The 16,239-nt window shown below is 40.4% G+C and overlaps 1 protein-coding gene across 1 annotated transcript in view; it reads right to left on the reverse strand.

The window, feature by feature from the left end:
• map2k2a (mitogen-activated protein kinase kinase 2a) overlaps positions 1–16,239 on the reverse strand; it is a 77,135-nt gene that overhangs the window by 10,042 nt on the left and 50,854 nt on the right. Inside the window, exons 8-9 of the mRNA XM_043720879.2 lie at positions 9,982–10,046; positions 6,064–6,125 (exon numbers count right to left, since the gene is read on the reverse strand). Coding sequence (XP_043576814.1) covers positions 6,064–6,125; positions 9,982–10,046 — 127 coding nt within the window. The remainder of the gene's footprint in view (positions 1–6,063; positions 6,126–9,981; positions 10,047–16,239) is intronic.

A 16,239-nucleotide genomic window follows, 5' to 3' on the forward strand; every position in this document is an offset into this window, starting at 1 on the left:
AATAGAGATCAAAAAAAACCATGACCGATGACTGACCCCCATCTCCCTACTCTAGAGCTGGATTACTTATGAAGTTTCACAAGGAACACTCTGCCAACACTCACTGCTTAGAAAGGAACTTGGGTCAGGTATCCTTGGGTGGTAGTGGTATTGAACTCAAGCAAAGACTCCACATCTTCAGGAGAGGGGGATGGAGGTGGGAGGAGTGACGTAATTATCAGTTATCTTCAGTATCTTACACAGATGCTAATTATAGGCCACAATGCAAGATACTAAAAAATAGATGAAAACCAAGGTCAACGTTGCAAAAATGCCAGTGCACTTGGGATCTAGAATATATTGCTTTTTAACCTTGTATGCAGCTTTATTCACCCAGCACCGTTGAGCAAGGATAAAAAGATGACCATAGCATCTAACTTGAATGCATTACAGAAGTTAACAAATGCACATATTAAGAGTTGGTACATTCATGACACTCCAGCTTGAAAATTTGCAATGCTGTTTTAAATTTAAGTGAATGTGGGCTACAATGATCGTAGCAAATAGGGGAAGAAAATAGTTAATTCCTTAAAAGTAATTTCCTTGAATTTATTTATTTACTTATTTTATGAGGAGAGGGAAGAGGAGATCTCGTCACAGCAGAAAACCAGATGGCAGTGGTTTATTCCAGATCAGGGTGATTATTTAACATTAGGAGATTCCGGTTTTGGATGAGGACTACCATCTTTAATTTTACCACCAATAACGTTTTGTTATGTAGAATTTGGTCGAATAGAATGCTGCACATGTATGCATGTAAATGGGTGATTGTTGAAGTCTTGTAGAAAAACAAAGAAAATAATTAAATTTGGCCTTTGTTCTGGCTCAGTTTTCACTTTCCATTTTCTTGTGACATTTTTGTTCTCAAATATTTATCTATTCTCTTAAAAATATTATTGACCACTTTTTCAGGGATTCTGAGTCTTAACAACCCCATTGTAAAAGCTTTTCATTAATATCTCCCTTCAACTGCTGGTAAATGTTTTGGTTACCTTAGTTACTGACCCAACAAAAAGAAAAGTTATTTCCTGTTCATCTCAATAAAATTGTATAATAATTTTGAGCATCAAATTTTGAACACTGAGCACATGGAATATACTGAATTTAATTAAATGGCTAACATTGTTGCAGAGAGCTGGGAATCAGCCTGATTAAATACTCATGCCTGCCAGCAAACCAAACCATAATAATCGGGGTATAGGCCTTATTCATTCTCAAGCAGATTGTGTTAAGCCAAACCTGACTCAAAGACTAGATTTAACTACTACATTGACATGTAAATTCAGAGTTTAGAAGGTGCAAAATTAAAAATCCAAGAGGATGATTACAATTAATTATTGAAATATAAACATAAAGGCAAGAGGCCAGTGTAATCTACATATCCTCAGCACTGAGTGGTTTACAGATACATAGCTGTAATTCAGTGCAATGCAGTATTAAACAATGGGGACAAAATGCTTCAGAAACTGTACTCATGCAGCAGGGTGAATACAAGTACAAACTGCACTCTCAGAGGGAGACTGCCTTTATGGTGCTCATTTTTAAAATGGCAGAAAATCTTATAGAAGACAAGATATTGGATCACCAAATGTCCATTGTATCAATTGCTTGCTTAAATAAAGGAGACAGTGAACAGGAAGAGATGTCTAGGTACTGACACCTTAAAATAGACCAAACCGAACTTGGTGAAAGCGCTGAGCACAAACGTGGATCATAAAGGAAGGAAGTGCTTTGTTCTATGAATTAGTCTATTGGATATTAAATAGTTTGTTAAGATTGAAAGTGATTAGTCACACCGAAGGAAGCCTTCATCAGGTGTAATTTCTTGAAGATGCTGTTCAACTGAATTGCTGCAATTAAGCTATTGTGTAAACTGAAACATCTGGAGCTTCAGATTTGGATAAAAATGTCCTAAATCTTCAGAGATCATAAATAGTAAAACAAATTCTTTCATTCTTGGTTTCCTGATACTTGTTAGAGCTTGCAAAACATTTGGATTTCTACTAACAGCCTCAGCGTCAAGCCATAATGTTCAAGAATCCTCCTGAAGTAATGTGCACTCAAGAACACCTGACATGTTAACTCTCAATGAAAAATATGAAAATCGATAACAAGCCACAACTTTTAAAACTTTTTTTCACAAGTGTTTGTATTTCTGGCTAGAGCAGCAATTGTTGTCTTGCCATTGAGAACATCCAGATTCAGATGAATAGGCCCTTCAACCTCTTAAGCGTGGTCTGCCATTTCATAATATTGTTTTGGATGTAACTTTGGCCTCTACTTTCCTGTTGACCTTCAATGCTCTTTGACTCCCTTTTCTGTCAAGCAACTATCTATCTAATTCGGCCTTAAAAATATTCATTGACACTACAGCTCCCTATGGAACAGAATTTCACAGATAAAAGACTGAGAAAAAAAGACAACTGCTCCATCATAGACTTAAACAGAAAACTTCTTATCACAACGATTACAGTGCAGGTTTTGGCCCATTGTGCCTGCATTGGCTTTATTATCTGGAGGGCTGTCCTCTCATTATAGAGACACTACTAGTGTTAATGCCCTTGTTAATATCTCGATTGAATTTACCTCCTGCACATTTCAGGCAGTGCATTCCACACCCTAACTATGCACTATGTGAAAAAGGTTTTTCTCACATCACTCTTTCTTCGTTTGCACATCATTTTAAATCTGTGCCCTCTTCCTATATTTTTTACCAGTGGAAATAGCTTCACCTTAGTTACTCTAACCAGCCCATTAATGATGTTGAAAATCTCAGATTTTCCTCTGTCCCAACCTCTTCAATCTATCTTTATAACCGATGTTTCTCATTCCTGGAACCAATCTAGTATATCACTTCTGCACTCTCTCCAAACATGCATATCTTTCCTTATTATGTAAACTGAGGTTAACAAGCATTTTGTACAAATTCAACAAACCAAGAACACGGTATAGAACATAGAACAATACAGCACAGAACAGGCGCTTTGGCCCTTGATATAGCACTGACCTGTTCGCACAAACTTTGAACTAATCGAAGCCCATTCCCTTCCACTATCCCATCATCATCCATTATCAGTATACATTATTAAATGCTTTCTCCACCTGTACTTTCAATGATCTGTGCACATATACACCCAGTTGGCTCTGCTCCTGCATTCCCTTTAGAATTGTACACCCTATTTTATGTGCTCTTTCAATGTTGTTCTGACCAAAGTTCATCACATCACACTTCTCTGCATTGAACCTCACTCGCCCACTTCAACTTGTCAATGTCCTTTTGGAGCTCCACACTGATCTCCGCTAAGTTTACAATTCTTTGAAGTTTCGTGTCATCTGCAACGATTTGGCAATTTGTGTCTGCACACCATGACCCAGATCATAAATATGAAGCTGGAAAAGCAGGGGTCCCAAGACCAATTCCTGGAGAACTCCACCACAAATCATTTTTCCAGTCCAAAAACCATCTCATAACCATTACTCTCTACTTTTTAAATCACTCAACCAATTTTGTATCTACTTTGCCACTGTCCCTTTCATTTAATGACTTCAAAAGAGTCCTCAAGTCTGCAGTGTGGCATTGTATTGAATGCTTTCTGGAAATCCATGTATACACAACATAAGCATTATCCTCACCAACCCTTCTGCTCCTGCTTCAAAAAACTCCGAATTAACCCTTTAATTAATTATTTCCCCTTTAGAAATCCATAGTGATTCTTCCTAATCAACCCACTTTTTCCCCATGTGACTAATGCTTTGATCCCAAACAACTTCCCAAAAGTTTCCACACTACCAAAGTTAAACTCGCAGGTCTGTAATTGCCAAGGTTAGCCTTTTTTAAACAAGTTGTAATGTTTGCAATTCTCCAGTCTTCTGGCACCTCCCTAGAATCCAGAGAAGACTGAAAGTTTATGGTCGGTGTCTCCACAATTTCTACCCTCACCTCCTTCAAAATCCTCACATGCGTCACATCTGGTTGCAGTGCCTTGTTAACTACTAAGCGTCAACAATTTAAGATTTCTTCCTCATTGTGATCCCTTCTAGTGACAGGGATTTTTTTCCTCTGACACCATGGCCTCGGCAGCATCCTTCCCTTTAGGAAAGGTAGATACCAGGTATTTATTTACTATTTCAGTTGTGCCCCCTGCTTCTGACTATCAATCTCCTTTTCGGTCTCTGACCCGGCTTGGATTCTTGCTGTCAAAAGTGGACAAGTTTGTATTTTTCCACATGTACTGCATCTGCAAGCCACTGGAAAAAATATTTAGCAATCACCGAGTCCCTTCGTCCTGCATTCCTTCATCCAAGTTACTGACATAGATATTTTAAATTATGGGGTCTCCAACATTCATCCCTATGGTACATCACTAGTTACAACTTTCCAACTAGAAAAGGGCCCAATTATTCCTATTTTCTGCTTCCTAATAATGAACCCCTCTATTTGTGCTAATGTTACTTCTTACTCTACCAGCTCTTATTACTTGCTGTAACTTTTAACAGGCATCTTTTGGAAATCCAAATACATGACATCAACAAGATTTCCATTAAATTGTTTCTTGTCACTTATTCAAAATAATCTAATAAATTAGTCAAATATGATCTCCCTCTCACAAAGCCAGGTTGAATCTGCCCAACTGCATTGAGATTTTCTAAGCACCCTGTTGGAACTTGCTCAATAAGCTAACATTTTTCCAACCAGAAGTTGGGCTAACTGATCAGTGGTTTCCACCTTTCTATTTTGCCCCTTTCTTGACTAAAGCAACTAGATTTGCTATGTTTCAATCTGATGGAACTCCTAAATAATTGCTTGCCAGTATAGAACTTGCACACTGTTAAAAAGAAACACTCAGTTGAAGCTTTTTAATCTTGTACTCATCAGGACTGGAATCCACAAAACCAAACTCTGAAAAGGCACATCCATTTGTACATCTTGAGAAAAGACGGTACTGATTACTTGGATCATGGTTGGCATGACAATGTTGGCAACTGTCAATCATAGCTAATTAAAATCAGCCCAGGCTTGCTCAGGGGTTTGCCAATGGGAACGTAGCAGGGATTGGTGACCTCCATAACCCTTTCCTCAAATAAAAAAAAGTTGTGAATTTCTTTTACCCACAAAGACCAGGCTCCAGCAGAAGAGTGTGACGATGCTGCTCCTTTAACAAAGTTAGGTTGTCCTTGGCTTATTTTTGAGAGTGGTCGCAAAAGCCAAAGTTCTGATGTGACTGGTGTGAATGGTTTTAGGGCCAATCTGATTATATCTAACAGATACTGTCTCAGGAAAAAGGCTTTCAAGTTTTAACAAAAACATGTGTACAATGAAAGGAGAGTGGCTAGTTCTCCCAACTTGGTTTTTCTGATTTTGTTCAGCAAGCAGTCAGTTTAAGCTTCTGAATTTAAAGCAACAGCTACATTAGGAGGTGGTTCCATGATAAATCTCTCTGCCACCTCTCCCTCCTGTGAGAACCTGTATATGATATTACCTTTTTGCTGAGGGGGTGTTGATAAGGACTGTTGCAGCACCATTAGATTGTGATAGCATCAACTGGGCTTTTAAATAGTTAAGCTATTCTATATTTTGTTCTGTTTTGTTTGTGTTCCATTCGGTAATCTTGCAAATAACTTGTGCTTTGTTTAAAACTAAGCGGTTGGGCCAGCTGCTTAAAACAAAGTTCGGGTCTGGGCTACTTTCTTGAAATATTTTGAGGTGGTCTGGCCTGGTCTGGTCCATAACATGAGTACATTAGCTTCTACTGTGCACAAATGGATTTCACTGTGAGCCCAACTGCATTTTAAATTGGTTACTAGTGTAATACTTCAGGAGTCTAAGCTGCCCAATAGGAGAATCAAATCTAATTCATGCTGAAGTTGTAAGCGCGAGACAAGGAGTAGGAGGGAGAAAAATCTGATGCCGTGCAGTAAGCCAGAGGGAAAAGTAAGGTCTGACAACTACCTTGGGACATCAAATATCCTTGTTGGACTATTTATGAGAAGACCAGTGCTCTTACAGAGCATGTTGTCACTTACCATTTATTTACAAACTCTTGAAAGTCTTGTGTAAATACACCGATGGGGAGTTTAGGAGGCGGCTAGAAGGAAAGGTAACAAAATGGTCAGGAAATAATATGACTTTTCTCAGCACAATCTGCTGTCAGTTGGTCATATCTGTTATATTTTTACACAACAGTTGATGTGAACCTTCTGGACAGCATCAGAAATTGGTATCATTTCAAGTCACACAGTCATAATTTGAAGTGATCATGTTCTCTCCTAAACACAACTGTTTTTAGACAACTGGCATGTGGATGGTGTAAACACTAACATTAGTATTCCGGCTGCAAATGATTTACTGAAATTCATCTTCCATTTATAAACTAATGAGGACATAAAAGCAACATCTTAAATAAATAAATCCTAGCTGTAAGAACTTGATAACTGGGTTATATTTTAGAATACAGAAAAGAGGGTGAATTTCTCAAGTAAATGTTTACTGCTATTCTTCACAACTTAGAGGCTGTGCTACATGCAGAGAAAATGCTAACTTGGCAACTGTACTTGGAGCGGAAACCCAAGTGGTATCGTCCTGCTGTTCCGATAATCTCAATTTTGCAGAGTGCAACATAATTCTTGATCTGTCAAAACTCCTCAACCTAGAAAACATGGGACCGCCACTTCCCCAAAGCTCAACACTTCATGGCCATCACCTCTCTCTTTCAAGTACCAAGGACTTACCTGACCATTGCTTTGTCATATTCAAATGGCTGCTGCTCCTGATACAATCACTACTAAAATTCACGCTTCAAACATTTCATGATGACAGAATGAATGCAAATGTTTCTTATAAAGAACTAACCACAAATGAAGGGAGTAAATCAGTTTCACTGGAACTAAACCTTCAAAAGGAATCTATCTAAACTTTAACTTGTTCGGTTATAGTCACAGTTAAGGCATGTGAACCAATCCACCAGCTTTTCCAGATGGTTTGTCTTATTCCCTGAGGTCAGTCAAAGCATTAGCTACAGCAGACACAAAGTTATCCACATTGCTTGAGCACTGAAGGGTTTTATCATACAAGTAGGAAGAGTTGCAATTTTGGGTAAGATTTGTAGCTCAGGTTGAGGTTCAGGTTGTAAGTTAGTTTGCTGAGCTGGAAGGTTTGTTTTCAGACATTTTGTCACCATGCTCGTGAACATCATCAGTGAGTCTCCAGATGAAGCGCTGTGTTCTGTCCCACTTTCTATTGTTGTTGTTTGGCACATTTCAAAGGCAGCAACCCATAGGCTGTCATGTTCTAAAGATCTTTGTCATTTACATAAATGATTTGGATGCAAGCATAAGAGGTACAGTTAGTAAGTTTTCAGATGACACCAAAATTGGAGGTGTAGTGGACAGTGAAGAGGGTAACCTCAGATTACAACAGGATCTGGATCAGATGGGCCAATGGGCTGAGAAGTGGCAGATGGAGGTTAATTAAGATAAATGCAAGGTGCTGCATTTTGGGAAAGCAAATCTTAGCAGGACTTATACACTTAATGGTCAGGTCCTAGGGAGTGTTGCTGAACAAAGGGACCTTGGAGTGCAGGTTCATAGCTCCTTGAAAGTAGAGTCGCAGGTAGATAGGATAGTGAAGGCGGCGTTTGGTATGCTTTCCTTTATTGGTCAGATTATTGAGTGCAGGAGTTGGGAGGTCATGTTGCGGCTGTACAGGACATTGGTTAGGCCACTGTTGGAATATTGCATGCAATTCTGGTCTCCTTGCTATCGGAAAGATGTTGTTAAATTTAAAAGGGTTCAGAAAAGATTTACAAGGATGTTGCCAGGGTTGGAGGATTATGGGGAGAGGCTGTTTTCCCTGGAGCGTCAGAGGCTGAGGGGTGACCTTATAGAGGTTTACAAAATTATGAGGGTCATGAATAGGATAAATAGGCAAAGTCTTTTCTCTGGGGTCGGGGAGTCCAGAACTAGAGGGCATAGGTTTAGGGTGAGAGGGGAAAGATATAAGAGAGACCTCAGGGGCAACTTTTTCACACAGAGGGTGGTACGTGTATGGAATGAGCTGCCAGAGGATGTGGTGTAGGCTGTTGCAATTGCAACATTTAAGAGGCATTTAGATGGGTATATGAATAGGAAGGGTTTGGAGGGATATGGGCCGGGTGCTGGCAGGAGGGACTAGATTGGGTTGGGATATCTGATCAGCATGGACGGGTTGGACCGAAGGGACTGTTTCCATGCTGTACATCTCTATGACTCTATGAAGAAACACATTCTTGCAGAAAGAACAAAGAGACATAATATAAACTGAAGGGTACAATTCTAAACAGGGTGCAGCACATAAATCCTAGAGTTTTAAGGGGCATTAGTGGTGCCAGGCCAATTTGAGAAAGTGGAGAAAAGTTGAAGGTAGACAGGTTCTTGGGCTTTTTAAATCAATGCACAGAATAAAGAAGCAAGAACATGATGAAGAACCTTTCTAAAACACTGGTTTACTGCACTCAATTCTGATCCTAATGCATTAGGAAGCACATGATGGAATTCGAGAAGATGCAGAATAAAAGAATGGTGACAGGGATGAGGGATTTTTAAAATACACATTTTGGGGGGGGAGGGGTGTGGGAAATGAGGGACTTTTCAATTACAAAGATGGGAGACGCGGCAATTATTCTCCTTTGCAAAGAGAAGGTCCAGAGGTGATTTTAGAGGTGGTCAATATCATGAGAAATTTGAACAGTGTAGCTAAAGATAAACGGTTCCTTTAGCAGGGGTCAGGAACAAAAAGACAGATTAAAGACACAAGAACTAAAGGAGACAGGAAAAAAAAACCTTTTGTGCAGTGAGTGGTTAGGATCTGATTGCACTGTCTGAATGTGTGTTGGAGGCAGTTATAACTATACCTTTTTAGAACTGAATTGGAGAAAGACTTCAGAATTACAGGGAAACAGAGTGAGTGGGGAGCTGAATTGCTCATACAGAGAGCCAGTGTGAACTCGACAGGCCAAATCGCTTCCATCTGTGCGTAAACCGTTCTATGATTCAAAGCTCATTTCCTGTACTCTCACCAGCAGCTAACCATATCAGACTTTGCAGTCCGTGGGAGGATTCCTGACTAAAATACTCTGCTAGTTTTGTGTGGCAATTCATTATTACAATTCCAGGAAAGAGGAAAGAGATTGGAAATACTAATTTCTCTCCAAAGTAAATTGCAGTGATGGGCCTGTAATTGCTCTACTTCCTAAGGGACTACAGATAAAACAGGACAAAGGGATGCAGGAGTGTCTCCACTCTCTTTCTAGAGCTTTTTGCTGGCAGAATGGATGAACCCCAGGGACAAATGTGAGGAAAATTGACTTCAAAATCTCAAGAGGAGTGTAATCCCCCATAATGCTTTTGGGAAAACTGAACACAGCAGCAGCAGCTCTCCAGCCACTCCAATGTTACATGTCACTAATTTGCCGAGTGGGACCGAAAACAGCAGCTCCCATGCGCAACCTCCATGCTGGCAGCCCAAGACTTCACAATATGCTTCTCAACTAGAGCTCAGAGTTGTTTCCCATGTCAACAGTGCTGAAAGATTTTGGTGAGAAGGTGAAAAAAAAAAGGAATCCAAAGCCTAAAATTAATAAATATATCTCGGTTCAGAAAATTGAGTTTTACCCAAAATTTCTTTGTACAAAAGACTGATCAGCTTGCTTTTCAATTGTTAGTGTAATAATTAAAAGGTAACAATATAGTGGGGAATTTTGATTTCTGAATGCATAAAATATGAATTAATGAATTCATCGAGCTGAGAATGATTGAAGATATAGAACTAAGACAGCTTAAAACATTTAAAAAAAGCAACTAATCTTCATACATGTTTTGAATTATGCCACCAAACAGTTCTCCTTGTTAGTGATTTAATAAAGTGAGGCCCTTTCACTACAAATTCACACACAAAGTAGGACAAACCTCATTAACAATGTAATCCAGAAGTTCAAAGATAGCCATGGCTGGCCGATTGTCCATCCCATGTCCTGCACAGTAGAAAAGCAACAAGTCAGCCGAAGTAATTACATCTCTGCTCCACATAACCAGATTACTGAATTATAGTTTTCAAGTTTATAACAGCTGCAAAGAGGCTCTTTAGCCCATCCTGTTCATACCTGCCAAACATCCATTTTGTGCTAGCCTAATCTTCCAATACTTGGCCTACAGCTTTGTACGCTTGTCATTTCAATTGCTCATCTAAATTGTTCATAAATGTCTTGAGGGTTCCTGCCTCTACCAACCTTTCAGGCAGTGAGTTCCAGTAACCTCAGTAAAAACATTTTTCCTTAAATCCTATTCTCAACCTATGCCCGATACCTTAAAACTCCTGGTTATTAACTCCTCTTAAGAAGGGGAAAGTTTCTCCCCATCTACCCAGTCTATGCTCCTCAGAACTCTGTACTCCCTAACGGATTGCCCCCTCAAATCTTCTCTACTCTAAAGGAAAACATGCTGCTGCCTGGGCTGGAGAGTTTCAGGCATGAAGCAAGATTGTTCAGACTGGGGTTATTTTCTTCAGGGCCAAGGAGATTGAAAGGGGACATGTTTGAGATGTTTAAAATAATGAAGGACATAGATAGGGCAGACAGGAAGAAACATTTCCCCTTGATGGAGGGATTAATGACAGGAGACAGATCTAAGGCAGACAGTTTATACAAGATGTGAGGAAATACATTTTCACCGAGGGGGTGGTAGAACATGGAACCCACTGTCCGTATTTCTCTCTAACAGCATCACCACTTTAACACATCACCCAGTTTTCTGGCTAACATCTCTGTCACAGGCTTCCTGCAGTGCTCCAGCAACACCCCATTTTCTACTTGGGGACTCTGCAGCCCTCTAGACTCAATATAGAGTTCAATAATATTAGGCTCTGAACTCCAGGTCCTAGACCCCCTACCCCACACACCAGGTCTTGTTATCACACAGTCTGCCATTACACAGTACCTACTGTTAGCCAGTAACAGTCTCCATAAACAGCTATTCACCCTCCCAGCCAGATCATTATCAAACTCTTTGTCTGTCCAACTGTTCTTCTCTCTTTGGGCTCTATCTCAACCAATCACTAACTACCTATCACTACCTCACCCTACCTTCTGCACATAAACCAATATTTTCCTGACTACCAACAGTTCAGTGGAAGTATCACTGGACCTGAAACATTAACTCTGATTTCTCTTCACAGATGCTGCCAGACCTGCTGAGCTTTTTCCAGCAACTTCTGTTTGTCACTGCGTGTATGGTTGGCAGAGACAGAAACCTTTGTAAAAATAACGTCATGCAGTCCTGCTGGACCATCCAGCTGCTCTCTCGTTAGACAGAAAAGACTGGTGGTGGTTCCCATAGGGGAGGGGAGGGGAGAGGTTGAAAAGGAGAACCCTTTACAATAGCCTCAGCCAGTAAGGAATTTAACCCATGCTCTTAGCATTATTCTGCATTACAACCAGCCAACTGAGCTAATCTAGAATAGTTAGGTAGTGTTTTTGACAGGCATGGACACCGTGGGCCAAAGGTGCTTTATCTGAACTGCAGAACTCTATTTCGATCTGTCTCTCTACATAGCAGAGCACACCCTTCATGATAACGTCAGCCGGTATGGGAATTGAATCCACTCAGTGGATCACTCTGCTGCCATCCAGCCAAATTACCTAACCTGGGAAATACAAAGTGTGGAAGGGTTAGAGAGTGTAGAATTCTTAATGTGTCCAGTGATCCACCCAGAAGTGGATCAAGAAAAGTACTATTCAGTTTGTGGGGAGAGGAGGAGGAAGACCAAGAAGAATGGGTGGGCAGTTGTCCATAGTCATTCTGCAGTTGACTGACAACATGCTGGAGTTTGATGGTCGGCCATATTCACAATTATTACCTTCAATGTTGCCTCTAGTTTGCCTGAAACTCAGATAAAAGCAACAAAAATGGGTTATAGGAAGCTTACCCCTTTAAAACCAAAATTAAGAAAAACCACATTCCTTTCATAAGCATCATGTCTTCTCTAGTCAGTTTGTTAGAATTCAGATCATTTGATCAAAAAGCTTGGCAAAACTGATCTTTGAAAAGGGCCAGATTAGATCTACCTCATCTTGAAAAGGAGCTGTTTTCCAGGATATTTAATCATGGTACGCTAATTAGAAGGAAACAATTGTGTAGCTCATAATTTCTTCTATTACTTAATTTGCAAAATTACAGCACAAACCAACATACTAGCAATAGCATGCCGCAGAACAGCTTAGAATCTCTACAGTGTGGACACAGGCCTTTCAGCCCAACAACTCCACACTGATCCTCCAAAGAATAACCGACCCAGACCCATTCCCCTCCTGCTCTAAATTTACCCCAGACTAATACACGAACCAACACACCCCTGAACACTAGGGACAATTTTAACATGGCCAATTCACCTAATCTGCACACCTTTGGATTATGGGATGAATCCAGAACATCCGGAGGAAACCCATGCAGACATGGGAAGGATGTGCAAACTCCACACAGACAGACACCTGAGGTGGAAATCAAATTTGGGTCCCTGGCGCTGTGAGGCAACAGGGCTAACTATGGAGCCCACTTCAAATTTTAATCCTCAGCAGTTACAAGTCAATAGAACATCCAGGAATATAAAACAGAGGTTTGAAATAAGCAGAAGTGGACTCAAATATTTACTACACATTTAAAACAAAAATCTGACTTTATAGCTGGTAAACTGAAGGAGATTGTCTTAAATAATCAGTGTAAACCTGTTAAAATAGCTATTAAATTACCAGTCCATGCGATCAGCAATGGTCATTGGGAAATCTAAGGCTCCCCAGAAACATCCGGCACAAATCAGTTTTGGTGCATTCAAGGAACGGAGAAGCAAAGAAAACAAGCCATTAACATGACCTTTACTCAAGTTAGGTCACCTTCTGCTTCAAAAAAAAAATACAGTCAGAAGCTTTCTTCTTTTAAAATAAACACAAAAGGATGCTGTGCTCTGGAATGCATTGCCCAAAAAAGGTAGCTGAAAGCAGCAGCAACTTTCATAGTCAGAGATGCACAGCACAGAAACAAACCCTTCAGTCCAACTCATCCATACCCATCAGATATCCTAATTAATCTTGCCAGTACTTGGCCCATATCCCTCTAAATCTTTCCTATTCATATAGCCAGCCAGAAGCCTTTTAAACAGCCTCCACCATTTCCTCTGGCAGCTCACCATACACGTACCTTCCTTTACGTGAAAAAGTAGCCCCTTTGGTCCCTTTTAAAACTTTCTCCTTTCGGCCAAAACCTACGCTCTAGTTTTGGACTCTCCCACCCTTGTATATTTATCCTATTCATGCCTATCATGATTTCATAAACCTCTATAAGGTCACCCCTCAGCCTCCGATGCTTCTGGGAAAATAACCCCAGCCTATTCAGCCATTCCCTTTAGCTCAAACCCTCCAACCCTGGCAACATCCTTGTAAATCTTTTCTGAACCCTTTCAAGTTTCACAACATCCTTCCTATAGCAGGGAGACCAGAATTGCTCACAGTATTCCAAAAGTGGCCTAGCTTCAAAAAGAGAACAGGATAAATACTTGAGAGGATTTTGTTTACGACATTATAAAGAAAGAACAAGGATTAGAATACATTGAACAGCTCAACAAAAAAAGTCATATAAAGATATCAGGTCAAATAGATTCATTTTGCACTTAAACATTCCATGATGCTGACTCTTGATCCAATGGTATACAACAACAAAACTAACAGATTGTGGTATACAAGTTGACCTGGTGGAATACAGAACTACATTTTTGCAGACACAGCCACTCACCCCCACAACCGTCCTTTCAGCAATCACATGCATTAGTAGTCAGTGACTACCCACATTGCCAGCTCATTTTTATACTTTGCCAACCATTGTTTTTGGGAGGGATTTTGAGGCTTTAAAGGTGGACGTATAGAATCATAGAAACCCTACAGTGTTGACTGACCCTCTGAAGAGCATCCCACCCAGACCCACCCCCCACCACGTCCATGAAACCCCACCTAGCCTGCATATCCCTGACACAATGAGACAATTTAACATGGCCTCCAGTGTGGCAACATATTACCCTGACCGAGGAAGATCTCTCAATGCATGAAAATGACTCACTGACTCAAGAACCACAATGGGGTTTTGTGAGGCAGTAGGAGGGGGGACACAAAACAACTCTTAAAACCATTGCTAAGATGGGAGGAGAAGGAACTAAGATCCTCCAAGAATCCATTAGAAGTCTCTAACTGCTGAGCAATATGTTAAACACCCTATCACTAGGGTATCTAAAAACTCTCGAGGAACCCATAGATCTTTGTATGGAATCTGCGCCCTAAACCAGCTCAGCAAGAATCTTCTTAAATATACGAAGGAAACATACCCGATTAGCTTACAGATTGGGAGCTGCAAACAGCTACAATTGTAAACAAAGATCACTGGGGACAGTTCCAACACCAGAAAGAACCTGCAATAATAAGGGCAGTTTGAGTATAGGAATTATCCTACTACTACCAACCCCAAGAATCAATATCTTTACCCTGTTCTGGATCCTTCACAATATTGGCTCTTCCAGAAAGGGAGGTGGATAAAGACCCAGACATCCACCACATGGGTGATCGAGTGAGAAGGGGAAGTCGCAGTCACAGGAGTGGGCCCCCACAAGTGTACAAATATCCAAGAAATAACAATATGTTCTCTCCCAAGCCTGAAGAACCCAACATACATCTGTAGATTTAAAAGTGGGTGTTAACTGGTCTTAAACAAAAACAAAAGTTGCTGGAGAAACTTCATAAGAGTCAGACTTGAAACGTTAAATTTTACTTCCGACCCACAGGTGCTGCCAGAGCTGCCGAACTTCTCCAGAAATTTGTTTTTGTTTCAGCATCTCCAATATTTTTGTTATATTTTAGTAAACTGGTCTTACTCCATCTACTCGGAAGGCATTACCCACATGGCCCAAACTAAATCAGGATAGTGTGTTACCTCATGACAAACATTTTACCAATTGCTCTTTACCCTCTCCTAATGTGCCGATTTACAACATGACTGCTCCATTCTCTGAACGGAGAAGGAAAGGAAGACAGTGTCCAAGAACCAAATGTAACAAAATGTAAAACAAAGAATGAAACAGAGCCCCAGATGCCACTACAGGGAAACTCGGAAGCCCTGTTGTTAGGTGCATGGCCCACAGCTTGCCTGGAATAGGGAGATAAAACCTTCATCAAAAGGGAATGGTCGCGTTGAGCCTATATCATATCAGAAATTCACTCATTTTGATTAAATGGCAGCAAAATCAGGGCAATGGGGACACTCAAAATTGTCTTCTTTTAAAAGAAGGTATTTTTTTTTCCATGCAAACACAGTCATTGCTTTGAAAAGGAAGAGCCAGGTTCGCTATCTATCAGTTTTCTCCAGCACTAGATTCAGTTTGCCTGATGTCACTATTTATAGATTCCTGTAGTTTCACTGTTTGCCCAAAGAGGAAAAACAAAAACACATTTTCCACAATGACCACGCCTTTTTAAACTTTTTGCTGCCGTCACCAAGATTAAAAACAAAGATCAAGCACTGATTCCCACCCTAACCCAGTTAGTTTGTGCTGACTTGTGTCTGTAAACTCTGATCCCACCCCACCCACCACTGTGTAATAAGAACAACATAACGGCGTAAAAGAGAACAGCATCTTGGGTACGAGTGGGGAAAGAGGGGAGGCAACAAAAGAATCTGCTTAAGAGTGTTACTGGAGTCAGAGACTGAGCGCAAGAGAGAAAAATCTTATTCTACATAAATGCTGTTAAAATAATCTTGGTACAGTATACAGGAATAAAGATCCTCAAATCACAAGTCCCATCCACTGACAAATGTTCATTTTAAAGGAATTATTTCTAATCACATGAGAATGTAGGGAGCATTAGCAGCGAAATCAAGCCAGATACTTGAAAAATCATGGGAAAGGTTCAACAACTTTGAGGGATATGGGCCAAATGCAGGCAAGTGACAGCAGTTTAATTTGGGAAACTTGGCCAGCATGGATGAATTGGACTGAAGGGTCTGCTTCAATGCTCTATGACTCTATAAATGGAGGATGAGGATCTCCATAACTAAGACGATCATGGGGCAAGCTGATGACAAAGCAAAACAAATTATAAACGAATGGCACAAAAACAGAGAAGAGACTAATCAACA

The sequence above is a fragment of the Chiloscyllium plagiosum genome, unplaced genomic scaffold (genome assembly GCF_037043375.1).
Source record: "Chiloscyllium plagiosum isolate Xiang-an unplaced genomic scaffold, Cpla_swu_hap1 HiC_scaffold_28, whole genome shotgun sequence".
Lineage (NCBI taxonomy): Eukaryota > Metazoa > Chordata > Chondrichthyes > Orectolobiformes > Hemiscylliidae > Chiloscyllium > Chiloscyllium plagiosum.